Raw genomic sequence first — 24,868 nt, forward strand, 5'->3', positions numbered from 1 at the left:
GAAAGGTGAGTATTCGCCGGAAATCGTTTTGAAGATGAAGAAAAGAGTGAAAGTGTGAATTACAAAGAACCCTCTCCCTCTTTATATACTAATCGCAATTAATGCGATGAATTTAATGCGGAGGAGAGAGAAATCGAAGGTGCAATGAAACTATGACACGTGGCAAAAAGCAAGCTGGCAACAGCTGTTGAAAGGACGCGTACCATTAATTTCGCGGCCACGCGCCCGAAAAATAGCGCCCACGCGCCTGAAAAAGCGTCTGGAATGACCATGTACTGTCACGTCACCATAACTTCCTGCACGTCCTGACACAGTCAGAAGAAACCGTCGCACGACGTTTCTGAGGTTTGGACTGTTCTTATCCTTTCACCAACCTTTCGAATTTCAAAAATTCATAAAGATTCAAAAGTAAGCAGGAAAATACCCCTTACCTTGGCAACCAAGTAACCATAAGACGGGTGCGGGTACAGTGTTAAGGCAAAACCCTTCACATACTTAGCACATGCAGGGAATTGAAGCCAAGAATACCTCGGCAACCAAGTAACTATAAGACGGGTGCGGGTACAGTGTTAAGGCAAAACCCTTCACATACCTAGCACCCGCAGGGAATTGAAGCCAGGAATACCTTGGCAACCAAGTAACCATAAGACGGGTGCGGGTACAGTGTTAAGGCAAAACCCTTCACATACCTAGCACCCGCAGGGAATTGACGCCAGGAATACCTTGGAAGTAAAGTAACCGTAAGACGAGCGCGGGTACAGTGTTAAGGCAAAACCCTTCACATACCTAGCGCTCCGCAGGGAATTGAAACCAAGAAGGATCTTCTGGGCAATGCTTGCGGAAACGGAAATAACATTCCCGCATAGCGGGAACGTCGAGAACTACATTGTTTGAAGCTCCAGGATGGAATTGGTGGTTTTAACATAATTGATCACTATGTTCAAAAATACCAAAACCCCATGGAGAATCCACACAAGTGGGACTCAACGCTCCTGACTTGCGAGGAGGTTACAGACCTACCCGCATCATACCCGAAGATCAAGCAGGAAAGTCGGGAATTTCTGCAAGTGACAAGGACTTCCGCGGGAAGAATCCCCATGGAAAACCTTAAAACTAAACCCTTTTCAAAACCCTTTGCTTAAGTCCAAAAGTTCACCTCACTTTACTAAACATTCATGAGAAGAACATTGGACTGGGGGGACTTGAAGAGGTAGGTCCCAGCAGAGCCCAGTTGGACCCGCAAGACTCACCTTGAAGAGAGACGTCTGCGCAGAAACCAACTGGATCCGCATGACCCACCATGCTCAGAGACGTGACGTCCTTACGCGCAGTACGCAAGCTGTTCCCGCAGGAAATGCCTCCCAATGGTGAAGGATTCTGCCTGTTCCCGCAGTTGCGGATACAAGCCATCAGGGAAGGCCACCCGCGCAGCAAGGCTACACGCACAAGGCACTTAGCTCTCAATCATTCAGTGTCACCTGAAGGAATGAGCAAAGCCGGGAACAATCCCGCACAAAGGCGGGAGGGGGAATACTCCCGCCCAACTAAGTCAGTCCGTACGATACGGGAAGATCTTCTGTACTGTACCTGACGAGGTATGGGCAAAAGATCTGACCAAAGATACGACAGCTTATTGGCAACAGTATGGCGAGCAGCATGCTCTTGTACTGTATGTCACTATTAGCCGCTGCCTACTCACCAACTCCTGTCATACCACGTGCATAGCCGGCAGTTGGTAGAAAAGGAATAGTACACAGCAGGCCTGGTCACTGTCAGCCGCTGCCTACCCACCAACTACCAGCAGGGCACGTGCGTAGGCCACAGTTGGTGGAACAGGAATACTATTCAGCCGGCCACACCTCCTTGGAAACCTACCTTCGGCTATAAATACCCCAAATGGTATGATCATCTCATCTTATCATATCTTATCATATTATCATCATATTATACCTGATATCTGCTCTAGCAATCTCTTAATATACATTTATATTTAAAGAGCAATCTAGTCTGATTCTCACGCCGGAGGGTGGTCACAAGGAGGAACCCCCCCTTCTCAGTGACAAGCTCACGGTGTCTGTTTTGCAGGTTATCAGAAGAACCATCTTTGCTGGGTCTAACCCCTCGTGGGAAACATCTATCCAACCCCCAGGTTATCCGTAATCTGCCCGGGGTCCCATTAGTGTTTCTTCACTAGTACAGATCATATAGTGGTTTAATTAAAACCCTAATCTTAACATGGAATTTTAAGAATGGTCTTTAATATTGTATTAAACATTTTCTATCATTTTAATTGATGATTAATCTTAAAATTAAACTGTTACGAAAAGATCCATAAAATAAAGTTTTTCATCATTTTATTCTTGTAAGTTTGAATGATGTAAAGGTGATTTTATATTATATAAATGACCCTTTCATCGCTTAAACTTTATCTAGACGGCTAAGTATTAAAAGATTATTACTCAATAAACGCAACGATATTATGATTTTGCAATTAAAAAGTTTTTAAAATATTCAAAATAAAACTTTCATATGAAAAATTTCATTTTTTTCCGAAATTTGAAAGGTATAAATGCATTGATTGACAGAGAAATTAGATGTATAGTCAGTTTATGATCCAACATTTATTGGTCATGAAAAAAGAGAGCTAATAACAGTTGGGGTATAAACTTTGAATTTTTTTTTTCATCCGCAATGACAATTCAAGTTCACAGTGGCATACCTTTTCATAGTCTAGATGTGTATACCTCAGACAGGATTTTAACCATTCATTCTTACTTTGACATTCGAGGATGGCGCAAACACTTTTCAAAAACCCCGCTAAATGACAATATGTATACAACATAAAAAGACAAAATCCCACATTATACGATATATAGCTCTAGATACCGCGTATTAAAAAATTTTGAATTAATGAATGCCTATAACAGGACCCTTTACAAACCTTCAGAAAAAATAATACAACTGATGGTGATATTTTGCTTTTGAACAAATAATAGAAAAATATATACACAAAAATAGAAGTGTTATATGCTTGACAACATGGTAAGCGTGGGTGGATTATTGTGGATTGTAACACCCCGGCTTTTCGGGTTTGAAAAGTAATTTTGAAAAGTAACGAATGTTACATGGATATTATACTAAAATACTTGTGATAATAAAAAACTACATAAGTACTTCATAGCATTAATAAAATATATAAACACTAAAATCAAAAATTAAACATTTAAACAATACCTCAAATATGGCCTCAATCTTATGAGACATGTTAATTTTGTATTTAAATGCTTATAAGTTTTAAATAGCTATATTTAACTATAAGCATAATCTTTTACTACGATAGTAAGGGCATGTTTGAGATTGAGTTTGAAAACAGATTATTAACTTAAACTGTTTTGAAAAAGGCATTTTAAACCAATAATATGTGATTTATAGAAAACAGTTTTTTAACCTTAACAAATAACTAAAATAAAAAATGACTTTTGTGACTGTTAAATATTTTCTTTTAATTTAATAAGTTGTTTTGAAACTTAATCCGAAACATGCCCTTAGTTTATAAATTTGAAAATAAAATAACCAAAAAATCAATCAAACGCGTTCTATAGCTGCTCATTTTTAGCTTTTTTTACCAACAAAATGAACTTTCACTAACACAACAAGGTTACAAGTACAAAACCAACTTGGCAAGATGTTGAATAAAGAAATATATACCCGAATGTTGGTAACTTGGTATGTAACCACCCGGTATCTGGATGTAAAATCTCCCTCATGCTCATTTTCAGTTTTGATCCTGATATATATGTATACGAACCCGGTGCTAGGAAATTCACATTCACAAAAAAAAGTTATATGATTGTGTTACCTACAATATCAAATTTTCAAGGATTTGTTAGGTGAACATGATTACAACAAAAGATTTACTTTATATGCTGGTTAAATTTGCATTTGCAAAATACATGATATAGAAATACCAGTGGATTTTACTATTAATTTTCCGAAGAACACTAATTTCATTAGTTTTCCAAAAAAGAAAAAGAAAAACACACATTTAGCAAAGAGTCTCAAATGATGCAAAATCACTTCTTTTATTATTAGCAAACTTTTTTTTTACTGAGAAGGCCAAATTATTTCATTTACAACTTTAAATGGTTTGATAAACACTAGGGCTGTAAGCGAACCAAGCTAGGGCGGATTTATCTTAATGAGCTCGAGCCAACTAGCTAGCCAACTTGTTTATTTAAAAAAATTCTTATTTTTACACATATTCTTCATATAAATAAGAATAAAATTCTTATTATATATTTTTTGATCTTAAAATATATATATATATATATATATATATATGTTGTAGTTTGGTTTATGATATATATTATAGCTTAGCATGTTGAGCTCATAAGTTTAGCATGGTTTATACAGGGATTACTCTGTCAAATAGTAACCAAGTTTCAGAATTGTTCCAATCAGATCACTGATAAAATAATTTGTTTCAATCAGGTTATTAAGTTTCTTTTATTGTTTTAATTCTAGATATTTGATGTAGACGTTAACATTTTTTTCTTTAATATTTAAAATATATATACATATAATATATAAGAAACCTCTCACTCAACTGCCTCTGTTTCTTCAACCACCGGCACCACTCCAGCAGCCGCACCACCGACCAACTTGACCCTACCCTCAACCTTTTCCTCCATCTCCGGTGGTGTTTGGATGTAAATGATGAACAAAACGCAATCGCACCACAAACCGGCCGTCAACCAACGTCTCATATCTTTGCACTTCAAGAATCTGACCAAGTCGCAACCCTTAACCTTTTCGTTTTTCCGATCCGTTGTCGACGATGATGGTGGTTACAGTCTTGTTGGAGGCGATGCGCCAGCGGCGATAGTTGTTGGCCAGGAAATTGATGCCGGATAATCAATTTGCAGTTGAGTTGGGGTTAAGGAACTCGGTAGATTAGGTGGTGGTGGTGGTGGTGTTGAGATTTAGGCCCGTGGTGGGTACATTCTTGGTGGTGGCGGGTGGATAAAGGTGGTAGTGAATGACTGAGTTGATAAAGGGTGGTGGTTTGTGATCTGAACGAAGAAGAAGAAGCAGCTGAGGCCTTATAATGAATTAGGTGGTGGTGGTGGTGGTGGTGGTGGTGGTGGTGGTGGTGTTGAGATTTATAATAAAACAGCATAACCTACTATTAAGGTAAATAAAACCACCACCCTTTATCAACTCAGTCATTCACTACCACCTTTATCCACCCGCCACCACCAAGAATGTACCCACCACGGGCCTAAATCTCAACACCACCACCACCACCACCACCACCACCACCACCACCACCTAATCTATTCCTTAACCCCAACTCAACTGAGGCCTTATAATGAATTATTGTGATTTATTTTTTTTTTTAACTGCTTGATTTATCTTATTAATTTTAATAAAACAGCATAACCTACTATTAAGGTAAATAATTTTAAAAAGGCTTAAATTACCTACCATCCAGATAAAATATATAGGATTGGAACAATTTTGAAAGGTAAGTGACCCGATTGAAACAAATTATTTTACCAGTGACCTGATTGAAACAATTTTGAAACTTGGTTACTATTTAGTAGAGTAATCCTTTATAATATGTTAAAACTCTATTTTAACATGACATATAAAGTCATCCATTTGACTTGGTTTTAACACACATATTTTTTAAAAGCAATGAAAAGGTTGAAAAAAATTAAGTGAAATAATAAAGTGGCCGGACGGCCGGACCAGTCCAGGAATAATAATAATAATAATAATAATAATAATAATAATAATAATAATAATAATACATAGCCATGAAAGGGTAGTATTCAAACCAAATAATATTATGTTGGTGTTACACTTCTGAATTAGAACACAAGCAAGCTTCAAAGCCCCACCACCTTTCATTATAATCATTTATATATATCTATACAACTTTACACTTTACATACACATGATCTGTCTAACCTTTTTCCTTCACTTCATAAATTCATATTAAATGCTACTGATTCTGCTCTCATGTTCAGAATCAAACAAGCCTAACATGTGTTGCTAGACTAAAATTTTAATATTGAAGCCGGTTAACGATGGCAGCCGATGGTGCATTATCGTTCTCAGTTGCATCTGTGATGGAAAGTGTGCTTCAACAACATGGTATTCGGTCTCGGCATCTGGATTTGGATTCGCGTAGAGCAGAGGAAGTTGGTACGTGTATAACTTTTTTTTTTTCTAGTAGTTTGTTCATGGTTGTTTTGAATTTTGGTTAATTATTTACTGAAAATAAGAGTATGTTATTATATAATTACCATAGTTAGAAGATCTGATTTGATTAGGTTGTTACATTAATTTTTAAAGTTGTTTACTAATGACTTGTGGTGGTGGTGGTTGGTGGTGGTGGGTCAAGGATGTGACGTGTGAGTGGCAAACTAAAGGTTATGAACAATGGCAAAGCTTGGACGAAAGTGCCGCGGGGGTGGGGGAACTTAAATTGTATGAAAATTTTCATAAATGAGGGGTGGGGCGGGCTCAAATTTCCGGCCGAAAACGGGTAAAATTACACTACGTATACATATTTTCGGGCGAAAAACGGGCTAATTTACACTGCTGTGAAAAAAAACAACGGGGCCACCCCTGGACCTCAACATCATTTTAAAGCTTAATGGGTAAGAGCTGAAGCAAACACAATGCTAACTGATTAAGAGGTAGCCTCTTAATGGAATCAATAAGAGGTTGCCAAGCAGTCCCTTAGTTTTGTTATTCAAAAAGCACTAGCGTCGCATCTTGTTACCCGTGTGCCTTCTATTTCGATTTAAACACGTACTACTCACCTGTTACCCTTGTGCCTTCTATTTCAATGTAAACACTACTCGTTTAAATGATAGGATTGGATTAAATGAACATTTTTTAGTGATGGTGATATACTGATAACTGATATGTATGCAAATTATCATATTTTAATGTTTACAGCAACAAGAAGGTATGAAGCCACTGCTTGGATGAGAACAATGATAGGAGTTGTAGGGGCAAAAGACTTGCCTGCACAACCTACTGAAGAAGAGTTTAGAGTCGCTTTAAAAAACGGACTAATTCTATGTAACGTGATCAATAAGGTTGATCCAGGATCTGTGCCTAAGGTTGTCATTTCACCTGTAAATAATATTAATATGATGATAATTTGATACCATACAGTTTTTCAAAGTTGATCATTTGCAGGTAGTTGAAGGTCCATGTGATACAGATGTTGTCCCAGATGGCGCGGCTTTATGCATATATCAGTGTTTTGAAAATGTTAGAAACTTTCTTGTAGCTGTTGAGCAAATGGGATTGCCTACCTTTGAGGCATCTGATTTGGAGCAAGTATGTGTTCTTTCTAGTAAATTGAATATAAATTTTCATTTAACCAAGTAGTGTTTGCATCGAAATAGAAGGCAAACGGCAACAAGCTGCGCTGCTAGCCTATTTCGAATAGTAAAACCAATTCGTTTAATATTACATTCATAGATCTTGGGGATGTAACATTACTATTCATGACCTGCTGAACAGTGGTGGATCTTGAACATCTAGTATGGATGGGCCGAAAATCACAAGACCTCCAAATTTTTTGTTTCTTACCTCTAAGTTTCAGGTTGGCAATCTGGTTCAGGCCAGGTCAAACCCTAGCCTACCAAATTGAAAGAAATACAAAATGGTGAAATGCAAATTGCTGAACCTGGTCTCTGCTTGCTTCTGTTAATTATTTCGATTAATTGATTTCGCTCCCACACGAGTCGGTTCCGAACCTCAGGCCTAAGTAGACAACGATAGTGCCCAATCAATCAATTAATCAATTTAACAATTTTACACCCAAACGATTTCACAAATTAACCTGCTTGCTTCTCGGCTTCTGTTCTGACTTCTGTGCGGAACCTCACAAGTCTTCGCCTTTCTTTTTACATTAATTTCGTAAACGATTTCTCGTTCTTCGGTTTTAAACAAACTTTATTTTTTAAAAAATTCAAGGCTGCCCCGGACTCAAATAGTATGGATGGGCCGGACTCAATACATATATATATATATAGTTTTTGGTTTTTTCGGAAAAAAATACACTACCGAGCGAAAGTGTGATGGGGCCGCGGCCTGGTTTGGCCCAAAGAAAGATCTGCCATTTCCGCTGAACTCAGGGGCAAAGCTTGGACCAGTTTGGGGGGGGGGGGAGTCAAAATGCATTTAGAAAAATCATAAACGAGGGGGGCCGGGCTCAAATTTCAGTCGAAAACATGTAAATTTACACTACTGCGCAACCCCCCCCCCCCCCCCCCCCGGGCCTCACTAAGCTCCGCCCCGGCTGAACTCGACTACATAGATAATCAAATTGTAAAATGAATATGTCTCAAATGGTTGCTTCACTAATGTTACATTGTTTTGTTTAAATTACAGGGTGGAAAATCATCTAGAGTTGTTAACTGTATTTTAGCTCTCAAATCCTATCATGACTGGAAACAAACAGGTGGGAATGGAGTTTGGAAATTTGGTGGAAATCTGAAACCAGTAACATCAGGAAAGAACTTTATACGCAAAAACTCGGATCCGTTCAAATATTCATTGTCAAGAAATATTTCAACGAGTGAAGCATCAATGAATGCTCAATTACTTGAAACTGAGAATATTGAAATGGTTGGTGCTTGGTAACTTAGTCTCCAACCGAGTGATTATCGTCTTTTTATCTTCTCATTGTCATGTAGACAGTTTCATGCTTACTGTATGCAGGCTTCTATGCAGCAGCCTAATTCATCGTTGAGTATGCTTGTTCGTGCGGTTTTGTCGGATAAGAAACCAGATGAGGTTCCATTTGTAAGTTTGTTTCACCACAAAAACTGATTTTAAGGACTTATAATATCTTCTATGATTCAATATGATTAATATGATTTCTCATTTTTGTTATTATACTTTTCTGCTTGTGTAGCTTGTGGAGTCCATGCTAAGTAAGGTCATGGAAGAGTTTGAGAATCGCATTGCTAATCAATTTGAATTGGTATACTTTTTAGCTATAATATTTTCCTTCTTGGTGTTTTATTAACTGCCAAGTTGCCTTACGATCATACTCGCTTGCATTTTTTATATTCTTGATCAACAGACAAAAGATACCCCTAATGGAACTCTGTTGAAACACACTTCTGATGAAATAAAGGTGATTTTTTTCTTTTTTTTTACTTTTCGTATGTGTTTAACTATTGATCTTTGGCATAATTTTATATATAAATCAAGGAGGATGACAAAAAATGTGCACTTGTAAAGAAAGATCAAAACTTGCATATAAAATCCATCTCAGATGAAGAAAAGGAAAGAAGACACGTAAAATATCAAATGATTCTTGATATACAAGAAAGATATATCAAGGTATTTGTTATCGTTTGGTTACTTTTTAAATTTATTTATAGCATCCTATGTTGATCTGTTTACTCTGTTGTTTCCAGGAGCTGAAACAAACTCTTCTAACCGCAAAAACCGGGATGCAGTTCATGCAAATGAAATTTCATGAGGAGATTCAGAATCTTGGTAAACTAAACACTTTACAAGAAAATGAAAAATGTATTTAATATTTATTCTAAAATATTGTTTTTATTGATGTTGTTGTAGGTCTGCATGTTCATGGTTTAGCTACTGCTGCTTCTGGATATCATAGAGTTCTTGAGGAAAACCGAAAGATATATAATCTGGTCCAAGATCTTAAAGGAAACATTAGAGTTTATTGTCGGGTGAGGCCCGGAAGATCGGATATTCAGAGTGTTGTGGAAAATATTGAAGAAGGATTAATTACCATAAATACCCCTGTCAAATATGGAAAAGGATGTAGATCATTTAACTTCAACAAAGTATTCGGGCCTGCAGCAACCCAAGGTTTATATAGCTGCTCTTGATCTAAAGTTTACATTAGATATAACTTATAAGTATGTAATTATATAATTATATATTGACTATTTGTAATATGCATACGTGTTCTACAGCGGAGGTCTTTGCTGATACTCAGCCCCTCATTCGCTCCGTTCTTGATGGTTACAATGTATGCATTTTTGCATACGGTCAAACTGGATCTGGAAAAACACATACAATGGTAAGAGGCATGTACTTAAATTAATATAGTCATGAGTCGGTAAATCCGTAAATATAATGAAATATTTTTCGTTTGCTTGTTCGTCCAGACTGGACCAAAGGACCTTACAGAGAACAGTCAAGGAGTTAACTATAGGGCTTTGAGTGATTTGTTTTTTCTCGCGGGACAGAGGAAAGATGCCTTTCAATATGATGTGTCGGTTCAAATGATCGAGATTTATAACGAGCAAGTTCGAGACCTGCTTGCTACCGATGGTTTAAACAAAAGATATCCTTTTCTTTTGTTATAGTTTGCAACTATAGCATCCATGTTTGCATAACATGCTGCATTATGTTTTATCTTTAACGGGCCAAGAGTCCTTAACTTGACATTACATTAGATATTCGTAACAATTCACAAAACGGGTTCAATGTCCCGGATGCTAGCCTGGTCCAGGTGGCATCAATGTATGATGTTATTGATCTGATGAACTTAGGTCAAAGAAACCGTGCAGTCGGTGCAACGGCTCTCAATGACCGTAGCAGCCGTTCACACAGGTATCATAATCATTATTTAGGATATCATTTGAACAATCAATATATTATTATTAATATTATCTTAATCTAATGTTTAGAATTTACTTATTTTAGTTGCTTGACTGTGCATGTCCAAGGAAGAGACTTAACATCCGGAGCCGTTCTTCGCGGTTGTATGCATTTAGTTGATCTAGCGGGTAGTGAACGCGTGGACAAATCTGAAGTAGCTGGTGACAGATTAAAAGAAGCACAACATATTAATAAATCCTTGTCAGCATTAGGCGATGTGATTGCTTCACTCGCTCAAAAGAATTCACATGTTCCTTACAGAAACAGCAAACTTACACAATTACTTCAAGATTCACTTGGTATAGTAACAGTTTTATAAAGCTTCAACCTTTTTTAATCTTTATTATGGTTTCCTTTTAAATTTTAATTTATTTTTTTATCTTTAATAGGAGGACAAGCAAAGACACTGATGTTTGTTCACATAAGCCCGGAACTGAATGCTGTTGGAGAAACACTCAGTACACTTAAATTTGCTGAGCGGGTGGCGACAGTTGAACTTGGTGCCGCACAAGTGCATAAAGATAGTTCAGATGTGAAAGACCTCAAAGAACAGGTTTTTTTTTTGTTTTTGATTTAATATTAAGAAACCGTTTAAGTCGAAAATGATACTTTTTGTTTCAGATTGCAAATCTCAAGGCTGCTATTGCAAAGAAGGAAAGGGATCAAGAAGATATGCTACGCACAGTATCGGCAAGTCCAGGTGGCAAACTGTCATCTTGCTCCCCTCCTAACTTACAAAGGGTAGATTCGAGTCCTGAGCGAACGAGTCGCGGGAAACCAAGGACGGATGCAGAAAACATAGAGGTAATTTAAAGTTTTTATTTTTTTGGTTCAACTGCAATGGCATCTTGGCATTACACTGTTTGGTTATACATCAGTGGATTTAGATTGTGTTTTACAGTTCAAGTCAAAAGGTTGAGTCAAATGGGTCAAACGAGTTGAAAATCGCTCAAAGTCTATTTTAATGCATACGACCTAAACTTATTTTTATTCAAAGATTTAGATTTTTATTATAAAAATATTGTTTTTTTTTTGTTATCACTTATAAATTATCTACAAATATTTTAAAAAGTGAACCAAACAATGTTTGCAGGTCAAAGGTTGCAAGCGCGCCGATTTGGTTAGTAAAACATCAAGTGTCAAACGAGATGAAAGTCGTCAAAGTCTATTACTCTATTTCAATACATAAAATCTCCGAAATTGTGTCTTTTTAATAATAAGCAACCGCATTAATTATTTAAAAACCGGAAAAACAAGTGTTTGTGCGACGACCCAGCCCGTTCCAATCCGACCCGTTTGACCAGCTACCCAACCCACTCATCATACCATATCTACTACACTGTTTCATAGTTAAAACAGCCAACTGGAAAATAAACCACATCTTCATGATCTCCTACTTTACCTTGCTTCTATTATTCAAAAATCTATATATCTTTTAGGTTGGCAAGAAACCGAGATCAAGACAGAAAACTCAAAGCTTTGATTTAGATGAACTGTTAGCAAACTCGCCGTCATGGCCTCCGATAAGCAGTCCAGGCGAGACATATCTAGAAAATGACAAAGACGCATGCTCGGGTGAGTGGGTTGATAAAGTCATGGTAAACAAACTAGACGCAGCCCGATGCTGGGAACCAGACAATGCATTTGACCAAAAATATGTTCTGGATTCCTCCTCTGAACAATCTTATACCGTATTCGAACATGGAAGCGGGTTCGAGATAGTGAATACTGAAGGAGCAGATGAACTTGATGCTGCCACTAGTGACTCATCTGAGCCTGATCTGCTTTGGCAGTTTAATCCTTCTAAAATTCCAACAATGTCGAGATTTAATAGTAACTCGAATGGAAAGCCGACAAAGAGCCTGGATTTGAGGTAAAACCAGTAGCCTTGTCCTTGTTGATTCATATTTTATATTTTGTTTTATCTCACACTGATCAAATGAAAAATGTTTCACCAAATGCAGCAGCAGGTCAATGATTCCAAGACTTTTGCCTTCGCCTTCACGCAAGTCGACCAATATCGGCAGCCACCATCAACCACCACCGTGTGTCGGTAGGCAGGTAGCTGCTGTTGTCATGAAGAAAAAAAGTGACAACAGGAAGTTGTGAAGAGTAACATTCACAGAATTTTTTATTTTTATTTTTTTCACATAGATAGTGAGTGAGAATGATGAGAGGGCTTACATTTTTTATTTTTTTTTCTTGTATTTTTTTTTATTTTTATTTATTTTATTTTTTTTGGGTTTCATGAGCTGTGAAACAATTGTTGTAAATCTGGTTGCTACAAAGGTTCTCTTGAACAAATGAACATTTTTTTATAAAAACACTTAATGTTTTCATTTAATATAAGCTTTCTAAGTTGTTTCAAAACAACATATGCATTTATAGAAGATGTTTACAATCATAAAACAGCAACAAAATTAATACTTTTACCCTTTCTGCAAATAACCAGAATACAATCGAAAGTATGCGACTTTGCCCAAAACGTTTAACATTAAATTCAAAACCCAAGAATAAAATTTACATTCAGAATGCAGTCAAGAACATGATAAATAATCAAAGACGTATAAGAAAAGAAAGCGCTACAAAACCTTTCTTACACATAATATTAAAAACGAACGAAAACCAAGACTGTACACAAACCAGGCGTCCATGTGGCGAAAGAATGCATCCTACTGCTACAGTTGAATCTAAGCAGTAGCAACATCATAACCCAATCAAGATCCTTCATTTGACTCGAAAATGACATGGGCTTTAGGAATTTGAATGTTTATAATCATAAAAGAGCAACAAGATTCAGTGGTTTAAGGTGTGATGTGGAAACGCAACCTGAAGAATTTAAGGGAGTTGTTTGTAGCTCAAGACAAGGTATGGGGAACACGTTTTCTGAAGAACCGGAAACGTTCTCGCACGCCCAGGGTGAAACCGAGCCCGAGATTGCAGTGTTCAAAGCAAATGTGACATTCAAAAGACAAATTGAAGTAAATGGAGATTCTTGAATCCCATAAAGATTCCCAGCTTTCGTAATATTTGTTCCCACCATATTCTTGAAAATGATCCCCTTAACAACGGGTAACGCGTCCGGGTTGTAATCATCATCCGGGTGGGAATTACATTCCCCGTTTAACTGGATCGCCAAACCGATGTTTTGGAAGTTAATATTTGATATGAAAACGGATTCGATATAACCACCTCTGCCTTTTGAGGTCAGGAATGAGATTCCTATGACGGAATCGTGTAGTTTCAGGCTTTCAATGAGTATCTGCGAGATTCCACCCGACATTTCACTCCCGAGAGCCAAACCCGAGCCGGTAAAAGATTGAAGACGAACGTTTTTTATGTGCACGTTTGTAGTTGGCTTCCCATATGTGATCCCGTACTCGTCCCAACCACTTTTTAAAGATATTGCATCGTGGCCCGTGCTAATATTGCTATTCTCGATGCAAACGACATCCGAAGAATCTGAAAATGCCATGAACACGTTAAGTGTTATGTGGGTCAGGCGGGTTCATGTCAAAACAGAAAATCTAGTTGGCTCGTTAATGTATTTATTACAATGATAATCTAATTTTTCAGAAAAAAAAAAATACTTTCATTAAATATGATTAAAAAATATACATTTCTTACTACATTGACCCATTAGAAATGATCGTTGTAAACCCAAAAAAAAATTTGGCCCGCTAATAGGCAAACGGGCCGAAATCAATACCTCTACTTTTGCATGTGGGTATGAGTATATTCCGCATTTCCACACACAAAACAACCTATGTTACAAAAAAACAGACATAAAAAGAAATAAAAATGACATCGGGTAAACCCGGCCCGTTTTGGCCCGTTACCCAACCTATGCGCACCTGGAACTATGCCACTTGTGTAAGGCGATTCAGCTGGGGACAATGCCGTTATGTTTTGAACAAGAACGTTGCTGTTTCATTAACATGAAAACAAACTCATTTAGTTGTGGTAAACTTTAAGTAATTAATATTTAATATGATAATAATGAATACCTGCAATATGCAGGATGAATAGTCCAAGCAGGCGAATTTAAAAAGGTTATATTGGAGACAACAATATCTTTGGAGTTAATAAACTCAACAATATGAGGGCGGCTATAATTTAAAGTACCAGAGTCATAACTATCCCACCATACTGAACCCTGCCCGTCAATAGTTCCGTTGTCACCTGCACAAATTTCCGAAAATTGTTAAAAAAAAGTCAAGAAACTTAAATCTTTTAGAAAATTTAAAAATACGCTCAGGGTACATTCAAAACAAGATATTCATACCTGTGATGACAACATCGTTCAGATTTTCTCCGTTGATCAAACTGCGGTATCTTTGACCAGGCAGGTCAATGCCTCGACCATAAGACGGTAGCGGGTCAACAACCTTCCAATGATCGATATCCTACAAGATATTTAAACAAGTACCATAAGTAAAAATGTCTTGAGTATTTATGTGTCAAATAACCAATTTTAGATCATTGGTAAAATTACTTATATGCCCTTATTTTTATTTGTATCTATTACGCTGTACTTTATTAGATAATAAAAATTTGTAAAGCATTTAACAACAGTCATAAGTGATTATTTTACAACTTTAAAAAACAAAATCACATTGAAACTCCTAGGCAAATTTTATTATAAATTAATATTCATTATCATATAATGATTATATCACATTCAAAATGATAGATGTGGAAAATTAGACACATGAAAAGTAAATGAGCCGATTTCGACTATACATTTTATTAACGAGTCAAACGGATAAAAGTGGGAAATTTGACCCGTTATAACTAGACGGGTCAATTTCAGCTATGCATCAACATAACAGGTCAAACGAATAAAGGTGAAATAAGTAAACGGGTCGATTTCGGCTAACGGATAAAGGGACTTTGACTCATTACAAGTGAACGGGTTGATTTCGACTAAAGGTGGAAACTTTAACCTGTTGTGACATGTCACCCAACCCATCTAACCGACCAATTTGACCAAAAGACAAAAAGAATCAATTCAAAAACCAAACCTGAGATCCAAGAATCACGGCTTCTTTTTCAAGAAAAAGTGTGAGATGACTAGTAAGATTAAAACTTCCTGTGAGCCATTTCCCCGTGGGTACATACAACTGGGCCCCGCCCTTATCCGTAAAAGATTTAAGATAAAATATTGCATTTTGAAAAGCAACAGTATTTAACGTTTTCCCGTCACCAACAGCTCCAAATTCAGATATTGAGACACTATGCGGGCGCGGTATTAAATGTTTTTCAGAATTACACGCGCCTTCTTCACCATTATAGAGTTCAATTGCATTACTTACTGTAACTAGTAGCAAAAGAAATAGCACCACCTGAATAAAAAAAAGAAAAAGAAAAAGGTAAATAAAGATTCAAGAAAAAATGAAGTTATTCTCTTTTTTTTAGTACCAATTGCTGAATCACTTTCAGCAAAGCGTGTACTACATGTCGTGTGACAACCCGCGTGAAATTTATTGAAAAAAGCTTGTTTTCGGTCCTTTCCGTTGATTTCGTTTCTCAAGTTCAAGAATTCACATTCAACCAAAAGTTTAAGGTATCCAAGGTAGAAAAAGTCTAAAAATTTAGAATAAAAATCATATCTTCAGTAAGAAAAAATAAAATTTAAAAGATTTAGCATAAAAATCATATTTGTAAACTGTAGCAAATCAAAAAATATCATGGAAAACAAGTTTGTTAACTTAATCAATTTTTGTTTGAAGCTAAACAACCAACTTACATATAAATTTATTAAAAAGAGCATACATTTGATAATTTGTTATGTAAATCACTCAATCTATGATTTTTAATATTATATTAAAGCTTAACACACTAATAACAGGCCAAATATCAAACAATGAACATATGTGATAAAAGATAATCAACCAAAGCATATAGCTCAGAACACATTGTTTGAAGCAGTAATCCATTGGTTTAATCAGCATCTAACACCATAACAATAACAATAATAATAATAATAATAATAATAATAATAATAATAATAATAATAATCCAAAGAAAACAAATTAATCCAAATTCTTGTAATCTAAAGATCAATGTGAGCAAATTAAACCAAAATGTGACACCACAAAAACAAAATCAAACATCAGATCCATGTTTCCCACCACTTCAATTTCACAATCCCAGCTTAAAAAATATATATATTAAAAAATCAAGAAAATATAAAAAGGTAGACAAAAATGTGAATTAAAATCAAGAAAATGGATAATTACAGACTATTTAAAAAAAAACCTGTAGGGGTATGGTACTAAACCCGGTTTTACGACCCTAAATTTATTATGTTTGGCTTATTTTATTATACGGACTAATACAATGTTATTGGGCTGAGGGGGTTTTGTGGAGGTAACCCTAACTGGGCTAGGCCCATTAGGGTACCATGATGGTGGCCATGAGGCTCTCTATATAAGGAGGTCTTCACCTCCTTATTAAGGGGATGCTCAGTAAGAGCTGCCATCATATATTTTTGTGTCTGTAAAACAAGAGATCTTTGAGATTTCTTAGCAGTCACCTCCACACCCCCAAAAAGCCATTGCAGATCTCAAGCAACCGGAGAAGAAGATAAAGGCGTGGTTCGTTTCATCTCGAAATCCGTGGAAACATCGTCATGGATCAGGTCAGATTCATTTCATGACAAAACCCATCTGGAATTAAGACCAAAGATTGTAGATTTATGATCTGGGAAACAAATGGGATCAAAAAGCTTCAAAATTTATAAATTTGTGGGATTTTTTTATTAAAAAAATAATGAAAAATGTGAATTAAAATCAAGAAAATGGAAAATAAAAAAAAACCATCTGGCATTAAGACCAAAGATTGTAGATTTATGATCTGGGGTGAACAATTGGGATCAAAAAGCTTCAAAATTTAATAAATTTGTGGGATTTTTTTATTAAAAAAAATAAAAAATGTGAATTAAAATCAAGAAAATGGAAAATAAAAAAAAAACCATCTGGCATTAAGACCAAAGATTGTAGATATATGATCTGGTGAACAATTGGGATCAAAAAGCTTCAAAATTTATTAAATTTGTGGGATCTTTTAATGCAAAAATAATGAAAATAGAAGGAAACAACGTACTTACTAGCCTCTTCATGAAGTGGGTATTGAAGAATGAGAGAATCTTGAGATGAGATTGAGTGATTGAAGTGTTGTAGGATGATGATGTTGATGATGGTGAGATTGAAGCCCATTAAGTGACTAATAGAAAACGGATGGTAATAGAAAACGACACCAGTAATACAATTAAAAGACAGCTCTTTCTTGTTCTTCTTTAATATTTTTTTTTATTTTTTATTTATTTTTTTATTATATAGTATATAATAAATGTTTGATTCACCAAATATTTTTATTTTCAAAACATGATCTTGTGAAATTAATAACAAGATATACAAAATTTTTATTCGGGGTAAGATATTTAATATGAACCGACTTTAAGTAAATAACTCGAGAATCACGTATGATTTTATTTTATCATTATAACTGTGACAGCTATGATACATGAGTCGACATCTGTTGTCGTCTCTATAAATGCTTGCCTTTTGTGTATTATGTATGAATGAGACAATTATACAGTGTTTTACAATATCAAATGACACATTAGATATCTTAGATATAAAACTAGTTTTAAATATCAAATTTTAAAGACGGTATAATTATTTACCTGCATAACATTATTAAAACTAAAACTTTGATACCTTAATTACCTGATAAAAATTAGGCCTAGTATATTTTGTCTTGAAATAAATAGTATATTTTTATAAATTTTTTAGAGGCGTTATCATTGTAAAAACTGAAAATTTTGATACTTGTTGCCTGATAAAAAAAAGTTCAAATATATTTTGTCAGTATATAATTTGTAAACATATATTTTTCATATAAAGAAAAAGCTGACTCATAACCAATGTGTGAAGTTAAATTTTTTATAATAAAACTTTTAACATTTATCGTAATTTTAGGGCATCCAATGGGTAGTGTAAAACGGTAAAATGCCAACAAGGATAACAAAGCATTGTTTGGCTATATTGTTTTTTTTTTTAATTTTAATTATTTAACAAGGTTTCGTGAAAGCATAGCCACAAAAGATAGAATGCAGTGGATCACCTACATATTTAATTTAATACAAAATAATAAAAATAGTATAAGTTGATTATTTAATTTTCATTTTAAGCAAAAGTAGTTTCTATCAATTTTTGTTCATATTGTTTATTTTATTATTCATACTAGTTTGAGACTCGTGTATTACACGGGAATTAATAAAAATTATAATATTTAAACATTAAGCAAAATACAATTAATAACACATAACACAATTATCATATATTATTAATACAATTACAATTTACATTAAAATTACAGGAATTACAAAACAACCATTATGCAACTATTTTACAAATAAGAAAAAATTTCCTTGTGCATTACATTTGTGGTTGTATTGGTCAGATTACCTTGCTTATCAAGAATCATAATCTTTAGCCCACACCTGCTTGTAATTCTTGACAAGACGACATATAGCTGTCCATGTGAGAACACGGATTCTTTCAAGTACAAACCAACCCTAGATAATGATTGACCGTGGCTTTTTTTTATGGTCATCGCAAAACATACTACAAGGGGAAACTGTCGTCTTTGAAACTTATTTGCTATTTTGTTGTCTATTGGAGTCAGTGGTGATCTATGGATCAAAATTCTATGTCCAATGTTAGTTCCAAAAATAATTTTTTGCTTCAACTACACGAGTATCTAAAGATATAATTTCTAGTCGACTACCTTTACATAAGCCTTCTTTCCGTTTAAGATATCTAAGGAGTATAACAGGAACACCAGTTTGAACCCGATATTACAAAAATCAGTTTGCAGTTATAAACCACCGGGTTAAGACCGGTTTGGAGTTTTTTTAGCTAAAACCGGTTTGAACCCGATATTTTGAAACCAGTTAGACAATAACAGGTTTCATCTGGTTTAAAACCTATTTGTAGCTCAAAACTAATTTATAGCTCACATATCATATCCATTTATAGCTCATTAACCATTCCATGTAATGCCCCATTGAAAAATCAATTTATTAATTTATTGTAAAGGAAAATATGATTGTAATTATAATAACGATAATAACAATTACTTATGTTACAATAAGAAAGATATTTTCGAACCGGGTAGTCAAAAAAAGGTTTAACCCGGTTTAAAACCCGTCTGTCTATATACGTCAGCTTTAAAACTAATTTATAGCTCACATATCATATCAATTTATAGCTCATTAACCATTCCATGTAATGCCCGGTTGAAATTTGGAAATCAATTTATTGTAAATGAAAATAGGAAATATCAATTGGAAATCAATATATGGTAATTAGTTACAGCCGTAATGGCAGTATCAATACATAGATACCAAAACTGATCGGATAATATCAATTGATGTAGGTGTTGGTTGACGTACGTGAAGACCCAAATCTATTGGTAGCATATGGTAAGTAAAATATTATTGGTAATGCTTTGGTTGACAGTTTCTCAAGGTTATAAAAAAAGATGATGATATATACTATCTGTCAAAACATTTTTATAAAATATAGGCCTTTAAAGTGTAAAGAACCTAAGGTTCAATGAACTGCTCGGGTTTAAACCTAAAACCGGTTTGTGCACCTCTAGTAGCAAATATGTCAACTACTATTTTAAAAAGGAAACGGTAAATAGCAAATGTTGTTTAATAATTTATTGTTATTGTATAATAAAGGAAAATAACTAAAATGAAAAGGGACATACCTTTACACTAAATGTGTCAATGGACGCACCAACAGTAATGGAGTCGGATTCTTGATGCTATTGAATGAATTAAACAAACAAATTTAAGTAAGACTAAACAAATCAAAATATCAATTGATTTGAATTGGAAATAATTTTTCATTAAAAAGTGTTGATTGGCCATGGATAATTTAAAATATCAATTGAAAAGGTGTTGGTTCGCCATTCTTTTAGGCAATTAGCAAACCAATGATAAGATAATAATAAGCTATTGACGAAAATAAAAGATCATTCCTTTTGAAAATTAAAGTTGAAATCCAAGCATTAGTGAAAAATAATTGAATAGAAAAAATTCCAAAAAGTTAAATCCCCATTGAAAAAATTCCAAACAGAACAAATCTAGATTTTAAGTAAAACAAATAAACTTTATTTTAAAATATCAACATTTTTAGTCGTCGGCATTGCTTTGACTTTTGAACAGTTATTAAGTTAAATTCGATACTTAAAAGTTACAATCTTAAAAGTTAATACAATATAATTGCTAATATATTAAATGCATAATTAAATTAAATTGATTTATCTAGGGATATGAGTTAGAAAAAAGAGGAGTCATGAGAGCATGACAAGTGGTAAAATATGATACTCTTTTATTAGAGTAGTAAGATATTAAAATAACTTGTAATCAGTGTATAACAAAATAAAGAAATTATAAGTTTTGTTAATTTATATGTACAAAATTAATTTTCTAATTATGTGATCCTTGAATATAACTCTTTTTATTTTATTTAAAGTATACTAAAAATAATTTGTTAAAAAGATATTCTAGTTCCCAAATGTTATGGGGTCCATTTAAAATAAGGATTGATCTTAGTGAATTTCTGGTATTAGATTATTAAAGTAAAGTTTGATTTTAGAACATGTATAATTGTATTCATTATATCGTGACAAATTTGCAATTATGTTATTAACAGTAGTAGACATATAACTTAGAAATTTAACATTTCTTTTCTCATATTATTGGTTAGGGTAAATATAGTATAGGAGAGATGTGGGCTCGAGCAAAAACTATTTTGAGAACTAAATTTACTTACTATATATTTATCATGTTTAATTATAGAATTAATTACATGGATGCTTCACGTGGTTCCCACCTATCTAAAATTACATATATACTTCTTGATACTTTGGAGGGGACAACATTGTTGCCCCCATCATCGAGGGTCGTTAACTTTTTCTCCCATTTGCACGTACGAATGTCCACAATAGCGAGCAGCAATGTTACTCGCATCAAAGTATCAATGATCATACGTGTAAATCTAAAAAGTTGAGGAGCATATGTGCAATTCATGCAAGCTATATGAAGCGTCCAAGTAATTAACTTAACTACATGATGAATATTATAATTGACATAGAACACTTTGAAAATATATATGCTACTTGACATTTATATTCAAAATATATGATTAGTTGATGTTGACAAAAACATTGTATGAAGAAATAAGCAGTCCAATAATTGGTTAAGCATCAATTATGTAAATTAGGTATAAAGATACAAAAGAAATATTAAATAATAATAATAAAAAAACTGAGAAGTTATCGTTTAGTTCTTGAATTATATATTGATTCATGATTCATGATTATATTTTAGACGCAAATGCATACAACGATGATGCATGTAACTCGTTATCATGGCTCGTGTTACCCATCGTAAGAGTACATCAAACATTGAATGTTCGATTAATTGTAGTAATAAACTTTATCAAACTTGTATAGAACTTATTACAAAGGTAAAGGTATGTATGCTTTGTTGTGTTTGATTTAGTGTAGTAATAATTTTTCATTATATGTCAACCATGATTCCGAAAGTCACTAGACATTGTCAGGATAGTCGATTGGGGAATTGTGAGTATTTGGCTTAGTCAAAGAGTATTCGGAAATTACTCAGCCTAGGTGGGGAGTACTCGAGGATTACTCCTCTAGTATTTAGACACCAAAACCGATTTTCACAACATTGATGTCAGCTGGTCCAACTCATTACAATTGTGTGTCAACTTAACGTGTTTGTTTTGTTATAAAGTAATGCATTTTGATGCACATTGTTTGTCCAAACATGCCAATCATAAAGGTGTATAACTTTTCTTTAATTTTTCCCAACAAATGTTTACGAAATCAAGTTAAATATCAAGCATTTAAATTTCAAATACCCTATCTGTATTTTGAAAAAAATATATATACTTTTTTTTAGCGTAAAAAGTTTATACTTCTTAGACTATCTACATAAAAACATGTCAAACTAATCTGTTAGTACGTTTTTATTGTTTATCTACACATATGAAGGTTATACTTGTATGCATAAAATAAAACAAATTTGTCCATATTTTTTTTTGGGGAGCGAGAAACAAGAAGCTGCTTTGGCCTAGCGTTATTGTTGCCCCCTCAATCATAAGGATTAAAGAGCATGGTTCAATCGACACAATGGGGTATTTGAGGACACATAGTCATCACGAAAACTCCCATTTCCCCGGATCCACATCATCTTCCCCATTTCATGAGGACGGTGTTCTTAAATTTCGGTTTCCCATTTTTTCTCTCATATCCATTTTTTTCTTCTTGAATTTCAATGGAATGTGGGGAATGCTTTCCGATTTTCCCCACTTTCACCCTCCACCTCAACACCTATTTTTCCCATCCCCATTTTCCCGGATCTACTTCCTATGCTCTTACTGGATTTAACACTATTTTAGAAGCTGTTAAAAACATAAATATTACTCGTATATCATTTTATTTTATCAAAAATTTGAAGAGTGAAAATTGTGTTTATTTTGTTCTTGTATATTCTCCCAATGAATTGTGCTTTGCACATATCACTGTAAAGACACACAATGCCACTAACTTTTTATAGGATGACAATCTCGGGTACGAGTGAAATCTGACACAAAGATAATAAGGTTGTAAATTCAATACTATAAACCTAAATTAAAATTAACATGATGATGAGTTTATGCTGACTTATCTAACCCATTTGATAAATATGTCTATGGGTTGTACTAAAATTATACGCGTCGGTAAGTTCACTTGTTTAAACTAAAATTACTTTAAAAAGAAAACATATCACTAACAAAAATAGCATGTCAACTTGTATATTACGCTTACAACTCTATACACCCCCAATCTACAACTTGCCAATATTTTTATGACATGTTTAACTCATTACGTCTCGTCAATACAAGATAAAATGAAATTTTTTTGGCACACTAACATATGTTATTTGTTTTAAACTTATCAATTTCAACCCTTTAATCCCAACTAAATCTACCAACCCGACACAATTCCAAACATATATGATGCAGTTAAGACTATTAATGATGCTGGTTTGTACACATGTATTAACATAGGGGGGTGAATGTGTGCATTAAATTGCTAAAAATAGAAATCATTTCCTTTGTCTCCAACTGTCCAACACATGAAATTAGTGAGGGTCCTTAGTGATTGTGACCAACTATCTACTGCTATTTTTTTTTCTTTTACATAAAATCCGTAACGATGCCAATGTATGTACTATGTAGGGCTAGTTATTCGATAGACGCATATGCTTAGTGGGGGTCTCCGATTCAAATATGGAATGATAGAACAGTTTAAAACTATTGGTGGAAAGTAAAGTAGGAGTAGCATATGCTTTTAGAGAAGTCGTATTAATAATATTTACTTTTTTTTTGGACGGTCATTTGAATTACTGACAAACAACTGATTCATCTGATTATCGTTGTTCTACCCTTAGGAGGAAATAGTTTTTAATTCTACACTTTAAACAAGAAAAAGGGAATAACAAATCTATTGGCTTAATATTATTAAGTATTTGTTTTTTTAATAAATTGGTATCCAATAGTTAGGCTAAAGGTCTATCTAGTTAACAAGTAATTAATGACTACAATAATCTATCTTAATCTACCTAGTGTTTAAAACTGTTACACAATTCATCTGATTATCGTTGTTCAACCCTTAGGAGAAAATAGTTTTTAATTCTACACTTTGAAAAAGAAAAGGGGAGTAACAAATCTATTGGCTTGTAATATTATTAAGTATCCCTTTTTTTAATAAATAGGTATCCAATAGTTAGGCTAAAGGTCTATCTAGTTAACAAGTAATTAATGACTACAATAATCTATCTCAATCTACCTGGTGTTTAAAACTTTTACACACGCGTTATTTACAACAAAAGGGTTAAAATTGTGAGAAGCCAGTCAGGCACAAACATGCAATGCGTGTACTATAGGCCGAGGGGCTAAATACAACCAACAAAAAATTTGAAATTATAGCAAAAATTGCGTATGGGACCGACTCACTTTTTCCGGGTAGACGTAACATGTAATGAACATATGCTTGGACACACCATGTAAATGATTTGTAAAAATTTGTGGTA

At 34.3% G+C, this 24,868-nt stretch overlaps 2 protein-coding genes across 3 annotated transcripts; one reads left to right on the forward strand and one right to left on the reverse strand.

Moving 5' to 3' along the window:
* Window positions 1–5,886: 5,886 nt before the first annotated feature.
* On the forward strand, window positions 5,887–12,858 carry LOC143634835 (kinesin-like protein KIN-14I). The gene is made up of 18 exons (XM_077102816.1): window positions 5,887–6,213; window positions 6,976–7,142; window positions 7,222–7,365; window positions 8,425–8,661; window positions 8,770–8,838; window positions 8,951–9,019; window positions 9,122–9,175; window positions 9,253–9,384; window positions 9,462–9,543; window positions 9,625–9,885; window positions 9,993–10,099; window positions 10,188–10,366; window positions 10,474–10,635; window positions 10,729–10,982; window positions 11,073–11,236; window positions 11,305–11,487; window positions 12,123–12,556; window positions 12,648–12,858. Exons 1-18 carry the CDS (start codon window positions 6,096–6,098, stop codon window positions 12,790–12,792), a joined length of 2,961 nt encoding a protein of 986 aa, XP_076958931.1. The 5' UTR covers window positions 5,887–6,095; the 3' UTR covers window positions 12,793–12,858.
* A 310-nt stretch (window positions 12,859–13,168) lies between these two features.
* LOC143634821 (putative polygalacturonase) lies at window positions 13,169–17,890 on the reverse strand. Of its 2 annotated transcripts, none has more exons than XM_077102804.1 (6): window positions 17,795–17,890; window positions 15,708–16,028; window positions 14,969–15,089; window positions 14,691–14,865; window positions 14,538–14,608; window positions 13,169–14,145 (listed from the first exon to the last, which is right to left on the reverse strand). In XM_077102804.1, the coding sequence occupies exons 1-6, from the start codon at window positions 17,804–17,806 to the stop codon at window positions 13,460–13,462; spliced, it is 1,386 nt and encodes a 461-aa protein (XP_076958919.1). In that variant the 5' UTR covers window positions 17,807–17,890; the 3' UTR covers window positions 13,169–13,459. The 2 variants fall into 2 exon arrangements, with proteins under 2 accessions (XP_076958919.1, XP_076958920.1); XM_077102805.1 differs by having other exon boundaries at window positions 15,956–16,028; window positions 17,791–17,874.
* Window positions 17,891–24,868: the final 6,978 nt, after the last annotated feature.

The sequence above is a fragment of the Bidens hawaiensis genome, unplaced genomic scaffold, assembly GCF_021521415.1.
Source record: "Bidens hawaiensis isolate Kalapana, Puna unplaced genomic scaffold, B.hawaiensis_p1.1 tig00007248_1, whole genome shotgun sequence".
NCBI lineage: Eukaryota > Viridiplantae > Streptophyta > Magnoliopsida > Asterales > Asteraceae > Bidens > Bidens hawaiensis.